The sequence below is a fragment of the Haliotis cracherodii genome, unplaced genomic scaffold, assembly GCF_022045235.1.
Source record: "Haliotis cracherodii isolate W230 unplaced genomic scaffold, xgHalCrac1.p SCAF_16, whole genome shotgun sequence".
NCBI lineage: Eukaryota > Metazoa > Mollusca > Gastropoda > Lepetellida > Haliotidae > Haliotis > Haliotis cracherodii.
The window spans coordinates 19,462,048-19,481,741 of NW_027266271.1; the positions used below are offsets into that span (position 1 = coordinate 19,462,048).

General features: G+C 37.5%; 1 protein-coding gene across 1 annotated transcript in view; it reads right to left on the reverse strand.

The window, feature by feature from the left end:
• Positions 1-19,694, reverse strand: part of LOC139463455 (homeobox protein Hox-B4-like) — a 43,772-nt gene that overhangs the window by 14,827 nt on the left and 9,251 nt on the right. The window contains exon 2 of the mRNA XM_071244723.1: positions 9,610-10,296. Coding sequence (XP_071100824.1) covers positions 9,610-10,177 — 568 coding nt within the window. The 5' untranslated portion in view covers positions 10,178-10,296. The remainder of the gene's footprint in view (positions 1-9,609; positions 10,297-19,694) is intronic.

The window sequence follows — 19,694 nt, forward strand, 5'->3', positions numbered from 1 at the left end:
CTGGAAAATGTTATTTAGATTTTGAGAATTTTTTTCTTTGATATGACAGTTTGTGCTTCTTAACGATTTCGTTCAGAACTGCACAGGAACATATCTCAAGTATATATCAGACGAGGAAAAAAGGAATGGATGCATGTTTCAAATTATTAATGATTTCGGTTCGAGAACACCTGGCGTCGTTACTGGTTTTCAGTTTTCCATTCATGTACATGGAATTGGCACTGCTATTTTGCCCTTTACACCAAACGGAATCTGTTTCGGCGGATAATCTGGGTTATTCTCTTGCACTAGCATTTTATATTTATCAAATTTAATAATCGTTTTCAATATTCCGGAACGTGAAAAACGACACCCGGTGTCATAGTTGTGATGTTACATGAGTGAGTATTGTTTTACGCCGCTTTTAGCAATATTCCAGCAATATCACGGCGGGGGACACCAGAAATGGGCTTCATAAATTGTACCCATGTCGGGAATCGAACCCGGGTCTTCGGCGTGATGAGCAAACGCTTTAACCACTAGGCTACCCGACCGCCCCATATTACATGATACTTGAGGGGAGATCTATCGCTACCATGGTGTTTTGATTCATTGTAAGGTGGCCCGATGGGTGTCGTAAGAGGCGAGTTAACATGGTCAGGTTTGGTGATGTGGTTTATTGTGTGCCAAGGTAGGCGATGGTGGGATTATGCTCATACTATCAATCACTGGTTCGACTGGTTCGACTGGTCCAGATTCGATTTTTTTACAAGGTAGATAGTTGAAATATTTGACGCGAGAGAAATATTTCAATGTAAGGGGTTCGAATGTGATACCGCACTGTCGGTGAGTGTGAGAGAGAGTGGGTGTTGTTTCACGCCGCTTAAAGCAATGTTCGAGCAATGTCACGGCGGCCGACACCAGAAGTGGGCTTCACACATTGTATCCAAAATGGGGTGTCTGGTTAAAGGCCTGAATTCATGATCCCTTCCATATTTGCATAGCACATTTGAAACCCCATTACAGTAAACTACGGTTATAACGAACTCAAAGGGACTACTATTTTTAGTTCGTTATAACCGTAGTTCGTTATAAGCATAACAACAGCAAATAGTCGGGCCTAAAAAGTGAGTTAGTTGTATCCGTCAGTTCGTTATAAGCGTGTTCGTTATAACCGTAGTTTACTACTTTGTAGAATGAATCCCGAGAGTCAGGAAACTTTACATTCCGGGCAGTACTGTCCATGAGTATACGGGTATCCTCCGTAAGTATAGGGTTAATAATTCAGAAAGCGATTAAGAGGAAACGATTCACCAAGTTTCAGGATATATTATTAATTGCGTCCTTTTTTCTCTATGTTACTGTAATGTTTGTAGAGCTTCACCTCACCAATATTTTCAAAACAAACTCTTCATGGAACCAGTATTAACATATTCTTTATGTGTTATTATACCACCTGTTTTTCATTTGTTTAATGAGGCTTGTGAAATCCACACCAAGCAGTTTGAACTAACAGAAATCTGTTGGAGCTCATTGACATCAGCCTCGTCGAGAATAACAACCCCATTCTAACATGAAAGAAACGGTTAGTGCTTAATATAATGTTTAGTGGTACGATTTCTTCGCTTACCGGGTTATCTCCCTTCGTGCTCACTTTCTCATATCTGCGCAACATTACAACTCCGCGGTCGGAAGGGGTGCGTGAAAAATTGTCCCTTCTAATTAACCCTGCTGCTTGCCATCTTATATCACATCTTGAAAATATTTTGATGTCTCTTTCAACCTTCAAATGTTGGCGTAGATTCTTGAAGTGAAATTGACATGTGAGTGATAGAGATACAACACTTTTCCATTCCGTCCATTACGCTAACGACATGCAAACGACATGGTCACGTGATATCAGGAAATTATGAACCCCGGAATCAGTAGGAAAAAGATGAAATGAGCTTCGTAGTCTTTTGAAGTACCAAGGCGGAGGAACTGGACGACAGGCCCCGTTCGGCTAATTTTTTTTCTCTCTGGACAAATTCATTTTTTACGAACGCCCGTGGATTCATGAGGGGGCTATCGGAGGCCATTTCTTAGTCCAATTTACTAAATGTATGTTTAATTCGGAAAGGTATTCCCCTAAATGGTTTCCATTAGACGGTTAACGTCAAAACACAACGACCAACTGCTCATGACAAAGACGGATATATATTTAATCGCGTTTTTGCATGTTGCAACAAAGAAACCCGCTTGAGTGTAGAATGGTAGCGGTTTATTTGGCCCTTGGGACAATATGAAAAAAACCCGCTCATGTCACAATGCGATCGCGGCCGATTGACTTGGACTATATATCTTGATAACCATGGGAACTGGATACGATTCTCGGAACACTGTGATTGGTAGAGGGAAATACGACCTTCGAGACTTGATATCGGACGCTTCAATCACAAGATGGAAAAAGAACAACACTGAAGCAGATTAGAAATAGATCACCCAACTGTCTTTATACTATCTACGGGTGCAATGGGAATACGATGCTAATACGACACAGATTACAATGGGCCATTTTAACTTAGAAAAATAGCTCTATCTTTGAGAAATAACATATATTAGTATTCCTTTGAGCATATAGTAACACAACACTGTAAGGTTGATATATGTCTTCTCTTGTTGATACGGCACTGTCGCATTGTTTATTCAACTTCGAGTATAACACATAACGAATCTTTTATATAAGTGATTTTTAAATAGATTTATTTTCTATTATAATTTATTCGACACACTTTCAAGTGTTAAATTGTTTGGTATTCATTCGTGTCCATAAACTTAGTAATCTATTTCAATCAATATAAAATATTTCGGAAAGATAATAAAAACTCGTAAAACATTTGCATTCTAGACACTCGATAATCTAGACTTGTCCCTCTGTCTTTCCTCTCACATTAAGCTGACATAACTGAAAAATGTCAAACGCGTCGTAAAACACAATTCACTCGCTCATCAGTCCAAAGGTTTGATTCAAGATCAAATCATTCACATTATAAAGGTTCCATTATATACGCATACGACAAACTCTGTTTCATACACAAGAAGGTTTGTTTTCAACATATGTGGTCTGACGTCTCTCGGTGCTCTTCCAGCTTCCAAACAGCTTGCATTCGTGGAAATTCTATCTTTTCACATGTCAATAAAATCTCCTAGCACCCCATCAGGGAGTCAGGTGGCCCAGCATTCTCGTGGCACAAGCAAGCCTCACGGTTGACGAACGGGTGTTCACGCCTTAATTTATAACCAAAGAGATTTTCGCAAGACCTCAGCAAGTCAATAATAAATGTAAATGCACCGATTGCAATTCACGAGAGTTGGAAACACATAAGGTACCGGTGCCATATAGGCGATGAAATCTGAAAGACATTTTCGAACTGCCAAGATCTAACGCACGCAGATGACCTCTCTCTTTGGTGCCTGTTTGGTAGGTGTGAAAGAGGGTTAAAAACCGTTGGAGTGCTGGATAACCATTATTACACAAAAAACATGGGAAAAACGTTTGCCTATAATATACGAATGTTTATTATAACAAACCCATTGTTTGTTTCTTTTTATTATGATTTAACCAGAGTTGTTGATTTTTACAGTAACGTTTTTAATGGTTTAGGGTAAAACGAATTCTACTTTTACAACGTGGTTGATGGTTGTAAATGGGCCATTCCTGTTTTATGGTCGATATAAAATACATTTATCATACTTTACCTGGAAAAGTACAGGAGCGTGTTCGAAGTATAGACAAACATCAGCAAATCGTGATGCGTTCATTTGACTTCGTATTGTTTGACTAAATACCGTAATTGACAACGAGAATGTGCGTGACCCTACAATAAATGATTTTCTGTCAAAATGGTAAATTACTTCCCGAGGTGATAGTCTCATCTTTAATCTTACATATTCACAGATGTAAGTCTTGATATCGAAGCGCCCATTATAAATAATACCGGTGAACGCTACGAACCTAGCATCTGTTGTCTGTAAGCCACGTCGAGCGCTTGGTCAGCCACACCTACGTTGGGGTGGATCTTACAAAGAAAAAAACTTGGCATTTATCACAGAATCTGCCAGTATAAATCAGAACCCGGCCAAAATCCCAAAGTACATGGAATCAGGGTGGGTCACGTGTTTTCAGGGGTCGGTTTTCCCAAGTGTCAACGTTCCGACGGATCTATTGTCACAGGGGGAAATTTATATGGCCACCGGCTTCTTGGTATTGTAGTGTACAGCAACAGTGTGGATGATGATGCTATCGATAGTCGACTCGGATAAGCTCAGGCGTCGGAGTCAAAGGAAAACTTCTCGTAAATTTCCTCAACAACAGTCTGACTTATAATGGGTATTTAAAAGTTCGTAAAATGTGCCAAGTCGTGACTTAAATACTGGATATTTAATCACCAGGGGTCAGTGGTAAACGGCAGAAAAAACTATAGATTTGTCCACTTACTTTTCCGTTTTATGCAGTATGTGCTTAAGTAGGCCACGAGATCGCGCCTACAATGAGTGGCTTCTTCAATTCACACTTGAGACTTTATATTCGTTTTATGGTCATGAGGATCATGATGTTTCAATAGAATGTCTACGTTTGTAACTACATCCGGATATATTTCGCGTTTTATTTCTGATGCTGCACGTGGGTATACACATATATTTGTGAATTAAATTATTTCGGAAATATTATTTATCAACATTATTATTTACATGGTTACGTTTTATGATATAATATGTACTTTATTTGTAACTGTTACCTAATCCGTTGATGACTTGTTTACAACTGATGCTAATTCACACGCAACTTGGGTGGAAATGACAAGAACGAATGTCGAGCTACCATGGATGAAACCCAAGGTTACGTCATACCAGGTGTATAGGCTTCATCGAACAAATCGTTTCTATTTATCGAATATTATATTAAAATACAGGTTATATATTTCTCCGTTGTGTATTTCATGCGAGTGATACATTTCAAAACGATGAATTTAACATGGAAACAAAAGATGCAATGTATCTTACTCCACGAATAATCATAATCCGTTTGATCAAAGGTCGGCGTCTGAACGTCATAAATGCTACTATAATCAAAGATTACGACCGACCGTCGCTACTCAAAACCTCATCAGCCCCACGTGAAATTGACGGCAATAGCGAGCCGTTTGTGTTCCACATTCCCTAACGACATAATGTTGTTTTCAATTCCGTTATAGGACCTGGTTAGAAATCCCGTCTATTGAGAAAACTAGACATTGCGTGGAAAGTGTGGTTGCAATAGTATTGCTTTCCTTTAAAAGCAACGTGGAATAATTTTGATCAATAAAATCTTTCGACTCTCATGCCCTGATGCCAGAAAATTGTGTGTGTGGCATTTTATGAACATGTAACAATTTTCCGACTGAGCGAGTTGTAATTTTCATTTTCAAGCTCGATTACATTTGAGAGGAAACAACAAAACGGAACGCGAATGTTATGAGATTTAGGGGGAGTAAGGTTTAGTTTAGTTTTGAGAGGTATTTGTAATAAAACTACAAAATTTTGATAGCAATTTACATATTTATAAACATGATTTAACATACCGGTAAAAGTAACACAATTATTGCAATTTCCTGCTTTTGTTTGAAAAAAAGGGTTACATTAATATATACACATGTACGAACCATCACTCTATTAAAAACAGCTGCATATACATGTCACACATTACTAAAAGTATCATTCTCACATTAAGCCTTCAATGTTTATGTCGTGTGGCCTACTAGTAGCGTTAATATTCTGCGCCTGATTCGTATCAGAAGTTCACGCTTACAAGCGTTGTATATCCAGTTAAACACTAATTCAACACTTCAAATTATGATATAATATAACATAAATAAAAATTGACGTGGCGTTGAAGACTTAGAGAGGAAAACAGAGTGAACATCTTTAGGTAAATGTCATATGTCAGATGTCAATATCACCTCAGTCTTATCTAAATGGTGTTTATTTCACGTGTTGCAGACTTTTGATCATATTTGATAATATCAAACTTCACAGTAACCGAGGTTGAGTCTTTCCAAGATTCTCCCTTTTAATAGTGTTTCTTCTAAAAGATATATCATGACTTCAATCGGTCCACGCCCAAGTAAATAATTTGCCCAAATTATTGTTGAGTGTAACACAACCTTCCCCTTAGAGGCTGTAGTTAGCTGTTTGAAATCTACAAAGATGAAACGCTTCGCAAGGTCAGATGCCGAGCTGAAATTAAACAGACTCATTTCGTTTCTATTTGTTCTGTTATTTCCTCTTTTGATGGCGGTTTATCCCCCATCCCTAAGTTAGGATCTCTCGTTTTGCCGACACTTCCCCTTAGACTGGCTATTTATCAGGCTGTTTTTTTCTACATTTACACTCTCATCGGTATAACGAAAAACAGAATATCAAGCACTATTTAAAAACTACGAGCAGAAAGTGTGAAAAGAAATTAACATGCAAAATAAGGACTGGGTATTCTAATTAAAAAGCTATAAATTGTATGGTCTCTTTACATAAATCGTAATTGAATTAATATTCGTTAAAACGAGGTGCGAGTACAGAGGATTCGCCCAACTGTATAGCTAAGATGGTTTAAGTGGCTTCCATCGATTTTGTTATAGTTGTGATAATTAATACGAGCATGGCTGCCTCCAGGATTCTAATAATGTTTTAAAAGGTGAAATTGTATCATGTGGTGATTGATACGAAAATGAAGAGATTAATTGGTCCGATAACACGATTCCATGAACTAATTTTTTAGCTCGTACTGAATTTGCTGCTAAGTCATTGACATCATTTTTTACATGCAAATACATATTAAAATGTTACACGGATTGATAATGACTAATGTCATCAACATAATTTTGTATAATGAAATGAATTAAATTCCAATATGACACTTCTTTTCTAACGATAATTTATATAAGGTAGGAAATATCCAATATTCCAATTCCTTAGAGTAATTGTGCTGCAATGTTATCTATGAATGAATTAGAGGGTACATATATCTTTTTCCTATCCCAAAGACAAAAGATGGAAAATTATCGTCATTTTGCATGTGAGGACACAGTCATGAAGTGAATGGGATGGAAATAGGCCCAATAAATTTCTCTCTCTGACGCCTATCGCGATCATTCGATAACACGCGCGCTAAAAAAGCCTTGTTGATTTCACAACGGTCCAAACAAATATATTACCCTGTATATATATTACTGAGTACAATATAGTGGATTAAACGGACAGATCCGACCAATAATATTTCATGTAGTTGCAACAGGGTCGGGGAATACTATTTAGATATAGATATTTATTTTATGGGATTCGAGGTTGTTTCGCGACAAATGGGAAACATAAAATGGGATTTATGTATCACTTGTAGCAACGAGGCGTGTTTTCAAGCATTGATTCTCGATCGTAAAGATTGCCTTCCCCAGTTAAATCTTTAGACGTCTTTTAACCCCACCATGCTTAATAGACTGTTTATTTCTCATCTCCATGATCATAAATCTGGGCTTGAACAAGACTGATAGCGAGCGATCGGCGTGATGTGCCATTGCAAATGCTCGTGCCCGACGCTCATTGCAATGGATGTCGATTTCATGATGTCGATGGAGCTTGCCGACGTTGTTTACTGGCCTTCTCAATCCATAAATATAGATGGAGGATGGTGGAGGTATAGCTGCCTTGAGGAGTCTAATAAATGAATTATCACAACGTATTCCCCCATGAAGATTATTATGATTTATATCCTATTGTCAATTTCACGATGTTTACATAGCAGCAAGGAAATTTATTCATGAAATTGACGCCAGTGAGTGTTCATTTCAATCTCTCCGTTTCGATATCATTCACATATTGACACAGTATTCGAGGCTCCTTCATTATCATAAAGGGTATTCTATATTTGTATATTAAATGTTTATTGGTGAATAATGTAATTACACACTGAATGCATCGTTACCATATTTATTTATAAATGCATGTATCATTAGTCATGTTTTTTTACCCGCTTCAGTATCATATTTGTTATTATTCATATTCTGTTTAATTTCGTTACGTAAATACATTATGAGCTTGGATGGACAAAACAGAATACGACGTAGGTTTTTCGTCAAGCTTACACTTGTTTCAGAAGCTGAAATCAGGACAACGTTTTAGCCTTAGGCAAGTTCCTGTTGACAAACTCCAACATAATTAATGATGTTTTTTACACGGCCCTGCCGCTTTGATTGTTTCGAGTTCTCTTTAAATACATGTTTTTCGCTCCATTTGTAAAAAATGTTTCTGCGCATGGTTGCGTAATAACGTTGTTTTCTTTATAAATATTGTCAATGCCGTTCGGCGTTTCCTTACTGATGAACGTACCACTATACAATCTATTGACATAGTCCTAAGTGCTTTGTCATATTTATCTGAACAAAATGCATAACTTCTTTCTATGTATGTTTTATTTGATTGAAATCAATCGTTGCATTTATAAGTAAGACTTAGTGTTAAAACTTGACTGCGAAAGATCACATATCTCCCCTTAGCGTGTCAGCCGAAATAGATATTCAACTATGACATTTGCTTTATCGTTATTTTATATCAAAGAATTTGAATTCAAGCATAAAACTTAAACATACACATCACGTTTTAAATATTTACCATTGGAAATGTCTTAACGACACCTTATCATATAGAGGTAGTCATTCAGCCGCATATATTTGGAATAAGAAATTTTATTGAATTTCTTTGTTCGTGCGTGAAATGAAAGTAATGGACAGAGACATGTAGACATGTTTAAACGGATGAAACCAGTTGATGCAAAGTTTTATGATATATACATATATGTGTAAGGACGGACGGGGGGATTTACCGTGTGACGTTGTCATCAACATTCTGCACTGTGCGACAGTCTTATTGTTACTTTGTTGATTTATGACAGCCAAATAGGTCCTATAAGTCACCACAATTTGTATAGTTTTACGGAAAGTTAAAACTTCCGAGGCTCTCTTATGATCATTGTCAAACAATTATAGACTTGAATTTCAAACTGCTAGGGAGGGATACAGTTTGACACACGTAATACGGTTGCAATTTACGACTAGAGTTCAGGTTAAAATTTCAGATTTTTGTTCACCCGTTTCATTATCGATTAAATATGTATTTATCATGACGTTAGGATCATTTAGGTAAGAGTTAAATCACTATTTTATTCCTTATTGTTCTAATTTGATAATTGCATATTTCAGCGTTGACTATAGAGTTTAAACTACACCATGTCAATTTCGTCTTAGAGTAATCAGTGTCACTTGTTTCACAGCGTGAATGGGTTTGTGAAATGTACAAGTGTTGTGACATGTGATATGTACCTCGAGTGTTGTCAATGTCAGTCAATCATGAATCTACAAATTCCAAACAAATCACCTCACGACATCATAGTCGGGTCTCCTTTAACAGCTTGTAGCGGGGAACAATACCACGGAAATCGAGGTACTCTATTTACATAAATCCTGTAAAATACCGTCAGTGATAATATCTAAGGGTGTTTCATTTCACAAACAGGTGCACGGAATCTCATCATAATAAATATACAAGAAAACAAAAACTACATACCTGAGCTGTATTGCATTCGCCGCATCCAGGGGTATATCTGTGGAGGGGGAAAGTTCTCCGACCTGTGGCTCGGGTTTTGATTGTGTCCCTGTCCTGGGGGGTGCGGCGATGGCTGCTGTGGGGACTGGGTGTCATGCCTTGAGGGGGGTGAGCCAGTGGAATGAGCAGAGTTAGGCCGGCTGTCATCGAGACTTGTGTTCAGCTGACCGTTTGGGAAATACCCCCCGTTCGAAGCAGACGAATTACTCCGTAGTTCGCAATTGCGGTCTGTAGTGTTCATGGGGACTGCATTGTGGTTTGAAGATTGTATGTGGGGTGGGGACGAACAGGGACTGGACGCCGGGAGGTGGGTGAGGCGAGGGGTAGAATAAAAGTCGCCATTTTGCTGATCTGTTATCCTGTCGCCACGGTTAGCGTTGTATGGGTAACGGGTCCCGGCAAAACTGGAATAGACACTGCCAGTCGAGTGATAATTTCCATTCCGCTCGTAATTCCCGTCTGAGCAATTGTCTAACCCGGCTGTTTGTCCGTAGCATGCTGAAAGCGAGTTTACGAAGTAAGAACTCATCTGAATCGAATAATATAAGATCGTAAACCTGTCCTTAGCGTCAAGCGATGTTGCGCTTAGAATGAATTATGATGATTCGCTCGTACGCTTTGATTTCACGGTAGAACAGGGTTGTCGCACTGAAACGAAACCAAAGAAGAGTCACGTGACTGGGGCAGCCAATGAAATCGCAAAGTGGATTGAGCGAGGTGAGAATGTCATGGAAAAAGGATTTGAATATGGCTAGTGCATTAATGCTTCCGTGAGCGGTCCAAATGTGAAATGAATTTAATGTTTTTATCATTAACCTAAAGAGGTGTCCCTTGACGTGGTATTTTTCATGCTTTCTCAACCTAAAATTACCTTTTGAAAGAGATTTCGTTTAGCGATGTTTCCATTGCGAGAGATACTTTTTTCATTGAAAAGAAATACATTTAAGTAAGCTTCATTCACATAAGCTCTACCCTTGATGAAACACATATGACATTTTTTGATTATATGTCACAACGAAATATTGCATTTGTGATGGAAAATATGAAGGAACAGTAAAATAAACATAATTAGAATATGTACCCTTCAAGGATGCTGCGTTAATGCACGCGGGCAATATTGAATATAGAATTTCAAAAAGTCACTTCTACTTCATCAATTTTTCAAAGCATAGAAATGTGAAAGTTCTAAAAGAGTAGATTTTGTGGGCTAGTATTTCGAATTTTGAAAGTGATCTTTCTACCCAGGTCTTAATGACGAGTAAAGCAACAACTCCTCTTTCAAAGTGATGTGCTTTGTCTAGTCATTATTTTTTTTTAAAATGAATATATATCAATTATGATTTCAATCCGTCTCTTTGATTTATTAATCACCACTGCTTTGGATTTACTGATTTGTGTGCGGTATGATTGTGACTGCAAAAATGGATTTTTTTTTAGGAAAGCTGAAATAAGATCAAATGTAAAATAGTGTTAAGAATGCACAGTATGCAGTAAAACGTAAACTAACCATCCTTCTAATGTGTTAGATATTTATCGATAACGTTGAAAACTTCAGTTACATCCTGTAAAATTTATATAGTTAATTCATTAATTGACTCAAAGGAAAGGCATATAGCTTAACACAGCCAACACTAGCATGCATGTTGTATCCTTAAATCGCCATCAACAATAATAATTAACACAAACAATATAACATGTCGACTCATTGTTTACAAATAATGACAATAACGCCGCTGCCATGTATTGCATGAATCGTAACTATCTGTCCCATATATCTAAAAGTAAACAGATACACCTCAAATATAAATCAAATAACTCTAAATCAAGTTGCAATGATTTAAGATTGCCTGAAGATAATAATATCAAAGTTAATCAAAAGTTAGCATTATGAATATTTTGACAAAATTCACGATTATTAACAATTTGAGACAAGTCATTTAAATTTGCAATAACAGTAACCAAATATGAAACCGGCACTTGGCAAGAGCTGAAAATTCACATCAAGACTTAGTTAATATATTTCAGATATTGGTGAAATGCGACACTGTGATACATCATTACAATAGGACAGGCGCTTATTTACACCCCGTTGTTCCTATCACTGCTGGAAGGCTGTATAGATAGGACCATGTGCTATAAACAATGTCGATTGCACACCAATAGCCCCCTTTGCTGAATCTCCCCATTGTAATTGAAGCATGGTGCTCTTCCCCGTATAACAAGGGAGTATCCAGCTTAGCGCTCGCAAGGCAAACACATGAAATGTACATCCAGTGTCATGATGTTCATTTCAGCGGAGAGCGCAAATCGAGTGCTATTTTCAAGTCCCTTGTGATATGTACATGCGTACGTTGAAAGGAGCATCACAACATATGGAAAACGACACCATAATCGAAATATTTCCACAATGCATTTCAAATCCATCTCTGGGGGAATTACACAGTGTTTTCTATTTCATGAACTGTTCGTGTTTATGGATAAGGTCGAGTTTTCCATATGGTTACGAATACAATAAATTGACAGTGCCGATTTTTATATATACATATTAATGTGATATTTGAGTGATCGGGTGTATATATATATAGACATGCGTTTGTAATTGATACCGGTGTTGAGACAATAATACATGTTCATAATAAACATATTCATCGGATTATTGTCTAGGCAACCCCAGCTGAGTCTGCCCGTCAACTCACAAACAACAACCTGAACTCCACTACGCCAACCTGAACTCCACTACGCCAACCTCAACCCCGCCGTAACCTCGTCGTATCACCATCGTACACAGATGTAATCCTGTTTAGGCTTGCGCGTCGAGTTGTCTTAAATACGGCAAATAATGACAGCTGATTTACTGTTGTAGGTTTCGTTGTCTATCAGAAACCTATTATGCAGTATATTCTTTTCATGCCTGTCAACTAAATCCAAATCCCAATGAAACATGTTATATATCTTTCATATGTCTGTGTACCTCTCATAACATCACAGACACATGCTTTTAACACAGATATCATCAATGTTCCAGTTCCTTCTGTTTTGATATCCTACAAAGTGATATCATAATCATATATGCTTCAGTTTTGATATCCTAAACTTGGTATCACAATCATATTTGCTTCAGTTTTTACATCCAACAAATTGATATCACAATCATATATGCTTCAGGTTTTATACCCAACAAATTGATATCACAATTATATATGCTTCAGGTTTTATACCCAACAAATTGATATCACAATCATATATGCTTCCGTTCTGATATCCTGCAAATTGATATCACAATCATATATGCTTCAGTATTGATATCCTGCAAATTGATATCACAGTCATATATGCTTCCGTTTTGATATCCTGCAAATTGATATCACCAATCATATATTCTTTAGTGGAAGACATCCTTTCTATACAACGTGTTTTTGTCGGCAATTAATAAGCAATTCAGATATTTGTACTAAACAGCTGGTATTCTCAATGTTTGAATACGCCGTTCTAAAAGCGGATTAACAAACAGAAATACAAACCGTACGCAAATAAACAATTATCGTAATGTGGTGTATTGTTCTCGGTAATGTGTTCAGATCGTTGAGTAACGTCAGGGGAATAATTGTTTAATTCCTCAACTTATCATGCATGGCTTCGTCCAGAGTGTTTTTATTTCGCCTCCCATGTCATAAATCTTGGACTCCGTGTAAACCAATTAGCAAATAGTCCATAAGGTTGAATCAACGATTGCGCCGTGATTTACAATCCCGGTCATAGAGTATCACAGAATATCACAGAGTATCACATAGTATCGCAGAGTATCGCAGATTGCGTTTCTGTGATACCATCAGTCACGTGGTGTCTGTAACGCCGATAGTTACTAAGTATGTTTACGTGTTGGTGTTGTCTATATCAAATGTGTCAATAATGAGGTGTCGATTGCGTGTGAATCGCGGAGGGTGTTGATAACAAGGGTGACGCTGGCGGGGGTTGGGGGAGGGACCAGGGAGGACACAGGGAGATAGGAGACCAGTTATGCCACCAAGGGCTCCGTAACGACCACTGGTCATATTTGTCTTTGCTAATGTGTCAGAAAAGCCATTTCAATTTCATACCGGTCAAGGCCAGGCTGTTGAAATTGAGGCGATTGGACGTCCCTTGGGCATTCTGCTGTATGCTTTGAAGAGTCAGAGGGCAGATGTGATTTCCACGTAGAGGAACGAACTCGATGTATCACCGAAGAAGGTCAATATGCTACTGTGGCCGAGACATGTTCTATGGCATGATGATAAATGAAAAAAAAACATTTCTTTTTTAAAAGGCACATTTGTAGCTCATTTCTATTCATACGTGTTCTGTCACTATACTTTTGTTATTCCTTGGCGATTCCGGGTTGGAAAAGAACCCCAGCAACCTATCCTGATCGTAAGAGGCAATTTTATGGCTAGGGCGGTCAGGCCCGGTGTCTAGGTGGATTGTATGTCATCGTACCCCGATCGTTGCTCTCAATATCGATCACTGGATTATCTGGTCTAGATTCGATTATTTACAGGCCGCCGTCATATAGTTGGAATACGACTGTGTAGCGTTAAACAACAAATAAACAACCATTTGGCCTTTTGGACCTATTACTTTTACAGTACCTACACCGAGGGGCGGTCGGGTAGCCTAGTGGTTAAAGCTTTCAGTCGTCACACCGAAGACCCAGGTTCGATTCCCGACATGGGTACAATGTGTAAAGCCCATTTCTGGTGTCCCCCGCCGTGATATTGCTTGAATATTTTGCTAAAAGCGGCGTAAAAAACATACTCACTCACATAAATCGAATTTGGATTGTAGCAGACTCAGAAACATTTAAATAGATAAGCTTGATATATTTACAAATCTCCGTTCGCAAAAACAATGCATACCCGTAGTTTAAGTTTATCAAGTAATGTTTCAACTTTATCCGAACCTCTGTGTCTGCCTAATATCAAATACATAATACTGTGGTCATTGGAGATATTGTGATGCAACGACCAACATTTCAAATCGTTAAGTTTGTTGCCAGATTGCTGATAAGTCATGGAATCAAAAGATGGATTCAACGAGTGTTTCAAATTCTTAAGATTATGAAAATGTTTTAGAATCTCTTCATGGCGATTTTGTTGATATACGCTGTTGTGAACTGTTTCAAATCATCGCTTGTGTCCATGGGGTGTTTTTTTATCGTTGTGGATGTGCAACGTGATAGATGTATTATTGATGTGGAATGCTATTTTAAAACCATCATTATGTAATTCTTTCGTGTTAAGATAATACAAGGAATATGGTAAAAGAGATTATCACCGCCAGTGTGTTAAAGTGTATTTTTCTTCAAGAAGGTCAAACAATTATGATAACATATGAAGTTTTGCCGGAGGAAATACCCCTCTGCGCTTTCAACAAAAACACAGGTAAAAAATTCTCTCATTATCTACATGTTTACCTAAGTTCTCCACGCACCAGAAACAATTCAGCAATGAACCTACACCATACGAAGCTTGGATGGATGGCGGCACACGAAGAGCTGAAGTACACTCCTCACGGTGTAATTGAAATGCAATTGACGCCCATCAATTTCAAGACCAGAGATCTCTCACTAAGAGCAGAATCTGATATAAAGCGCATCACTAGTGACATTGACAATACCCAGGCTACACGCTCTGTATGGCAACATTCAAATCAAAGTGAAATTGACTGAAATTGAAAACCCTAAACAAACCATGATGAAGCGGACACGTGCATTTATCGATGAGACTGAATGAGAGTGTGTTGTCATTACGTTATTGATGCGATGTATACAATGTAAACAACATTAAACCATACGTGTAAATATCAAAAGAGGTGTGTGAGGGTCGGGCAATTACATATCTAAACTAATAAGCATTATAATATTTTAATGTTCCTCCCAATAGAAAGTAAGAGTTTGATTGTTATTACAATGGAGTATGATTTCCACAACAGTTAACATTATCAGTTTCTTACAGCAGGTAAATAAATATGTTACATTACACGCGAGCTTGGTTCTTGTTAATTATTGCTTTTAATTCGGTAATTATTGTCCATAAAACTGTTTTTTCAACATTTGTTCTTTATAAAAACAACATTAGTTTTATTTCTGTCGTCATGTAATCACAAACGATATATGTTCTAAAAACGATAATTTGATGCGAACTTGAAACGTTTTTTTAAATGTACTTATTGGAGAGAATACTAATTTCAGCTGACAGATACAAGATAGTCGAAGCATTCTAATCACCTGATCTGCAAAGAACCTAACCTTGGCAATTACGTAAGATACGCAAATACAAAAATTGTGTCGCACGCATTGTCTACTTTAGTTTCCAACGAGTGCATCCCCCGGTCGGAAAACTATTATAACAATGTGAAAAACAATTTAAGACATATTTTATTCGGCTCTACTATCTCAAATATTTCGAAAACGGTTCCTAACACCCACTGTTAAATTGTGGCGTTGCTAAATCACTGGCATATTTCATTCTCGTATGGTGCTAATGTGTCTGTAAAAATCAATCATTTTTAACATAACGTGTGCTTTAGTTGAACAAGAGGTTTTCAAAATAAAGGGAATTTTTGAGGCGTTTATTTTAAATGAAATGTAGGCGAAATAATCGAATATTTTGATAAATCCACTTTGATCTTGGCTGTTGATGTATACTTGTATGCAAATCGGTCATATTTTCCCTGGAGGAATTATTTTTAAATATCTTCTCCTTTAATCAGATAGAATCGTAAATATGAGGTATGTAACTACAGAATTATATTGCAAATGATGGTATTCAATCAAATACTTAAATCTAAGCTGCAATGTTGGAATATTTAATCATTAAAATTTGTTTTTTTTATCTCTGTGGCGTATGTAGTATAGGATTGTTGTTGTTAGTTTGTTGTTTAACGCCGCACTCAGCAATATTCCAATTATAAGACGGCGGTCTGTAAATAATCGACTCTGGAACAGACAATCCAGTGATTAATATCATGAGCATGGATCCACGCAATTGGGATACGGTGACATGCATCAACCAAGTCAGCGAGCCTGACCACCCGATCCCGTTAGTCGCCTCTTACGACAAGCATAGTCGCCTCAGAATTTCCTGATAATGTTTTTTTTTTTTAAATAATAAAACAAAATGTGTGTCACATATGTGATTTATCGTTCCAGAGGCAATGTAAATATAGGCATTTTAATATGCGTATGTTAGTTTAAAGAAATGTGATCAACAATATATAAATATACAGTGTTATTATATATTTAAAATCAGTATGTTATTACTTGTAAGTAGGTTTAATACTCAAAAAGTACGCTTTGTGGGTTATTAATCTTGTATGACCATTTCTTCAAATTGTTTTGAGGTAACTATCAAATTTAATATTGATATTTAAGTTTATTTATCAGAATAAGTACACTATTATTTAACTGCCATTACTTTGAATGAGTAAACATTACTGTGCACATGTATGTGTGAACATACATAACTCTAAATTCTTCTGATACTAAAATATATGTGACATAACCCAGAGATGAATAAGATGTTTTCTGTTGATTTTAAAAACAAACAGACGCAAATGTGATACAAAATGTTACATTAATGTTAGTACCCTTTTGCATATCATAATCAAAATCGGAATTAATTTCTGTTTACAGTCACTTCTAGAAGCATCAGTACGTAAGTTTATCTACACTCCATGGAGGTTTGAAACAGAAGGGAATACAACCTTGGTGGCTTACACCTCGATATATATCATAAAACTCATTAATTGACGAAGGCAATAAAACACATACTGTTGTTTCTTTAATTTAATTATTTAGACCATGCGATGACAATCGTCTATGCAATTTATGAGGTTATAGATAAAAGGACTGTATCTGTAAAAACACGACACATTGGTACTCCATAATCTTGATCGATATGAGATGCACCTAAAACGAATGGTCCAATATGTGATAACTGACACGGCGCTTATGAAATAGACATGCTATTTTCAGGAAATGTACTTACCTCTTCCTCGCAACTGTGAAATCGACAAGCAAGACAAATACGTGCTGCTGAACGTACCGTGTTCAAACATGAGGCCCAAAGGAAGTCATACATAAAGTGGTGTTGAGGGAGATTGGTAAAACAATAAATATTGTCATTTTGAAGAAAAAGAACGTGTACTTCAAGACAAGAGACTTTAACGTGCCAAAAAACACGCCAACAGTTAGACATATGTACTTGTCTGTTACATATTTTGACAATATTATTCTCAACGTGTTACTAACATTATGGTATTTTAGTGTAGGGTTGAGTTTGTTCAAACGGTTATTATTTTTTATCTGTATCTTTTTAGATAACTGAACTGATGATTGTATATAACGTTTTATAACCAGGTCATTGCTATACGGCGGTGTAGCAGTATATCTGATACACAGGTAATTAGTTTCGCCGATACCTTCGCTTATCTTAGACGACTGAAGCCGATTCAAGCTGTGTGGTTAAAAACTAATATTTTGCTGTTGATTAAGAACGATCTTACATTACAAATTCATAATTAGGGCTTCCGGAATGCGGGCCAAATTGACAGATACATGTGATTGCTCACTCAACAATATACCACATGATAACGACATACGGTGGAGCGTCTTAAATATTGCTAATAATAAAACTAGCATAAAATATGACTATTGTTCAAACAACACTGAAGGGTGATATTTGAATGTGTCTAAATGTTAATATGTTTAAACGCGACAAAATTACTGAAACCACAGAATATTATCAAGTTAATAACAGAAGCCAGTAATTATGCTTTCCGGTCGCGGCGGGTATAAGAAAAAAATAATCTTAACTCATTATAAATGTCGAAGACGTCGTATCCCTTTCAATCAATTCATCTTAATTTAAATTGCGAATTTGTGCTAAGGTTATGATGGGTTGGAATCGTGCATTTCTTGTTACCCTAATGTCGGCTATCTTTTCGTTGTGCTGCAATTCAGAGCTGGCGGGGTAAAATGAGGCTGTTTCACTGCGTTTCTGTTTCGGGGATACGGCGTAGGATAACATTGGTGAGATTTATTGCAAGCGTGTTAAATTGATAGGACATTTCTATTACCTCAGGGCTCCTGAAACCCAGGAGCAAGGAGCCAAGCAGCAAGGTATAGACATATAGGTTACTGTTACCCTATTTCTTAAGAATGTCGAGATGTCTACCGTAAATCTGCCAAAAGAAGGATTCCTGTAATTCTGGGGACGCTTATTCAAGCAGTCGAGTGTCGTTAGCACCGGGGCATAAAATGTACAAATGTACATGTCTAGTTGGGGAAAATGTTTAGTTTGATAGAACGAAGGATGAAATACGACAAGGGAGTGACGGAAGAATGTAAAGGAGACGCGGTCTGTCTGCGTATTCATTCTTGACATCCCCTCCCAAACACCCCCGCCCCTCCGCCTCCCCCCTCCCTCCCCCCTTGGACACGAAGAAGATACAAACGCGTCTGGCTTTTTGTCCAGTTGGGGCCCACCTGTGGGGAAAAAAGATTTACAAGGCGAGCGTTTCTCTGCTAGATGTTATATGCATGTTGTCTGTTTGTACACATGTTCTCAGTTGACCCGTTACACCGTGACAACTAATAGAACCTTTCTACATCTGCGACGTTCGGCGTTCCCTCAACGGCGCAAGCAACGAGCCGTTACCGAGACATATTTTCGGAATGGAATACTATCAGCGCAAAAACAATGAGCACTCAAGCCTCCACGTTTATTAGTCAGGGTGATATATTAACGAAACCACATTACTTATAACAGCAGCGTGGAGGTTGTGGGCTATCATGTTATTCTCGCTTTGTACGAATGTTTTTATTTACGTTCTTATTACTCCTTGTTTATTTTGAAGACTCTTGCGAAAATAAACAGAGATTCGCTATTAGAGCAAAAGTAACGACGAAAGCAGAGGCCCCGAGTCCACGCTCAGTGATTTTGTAAAACGAATGCTTTGACTACGCAGGCACATGTTGTGTACGAATGGGAAATGAATCTGCGGGATTT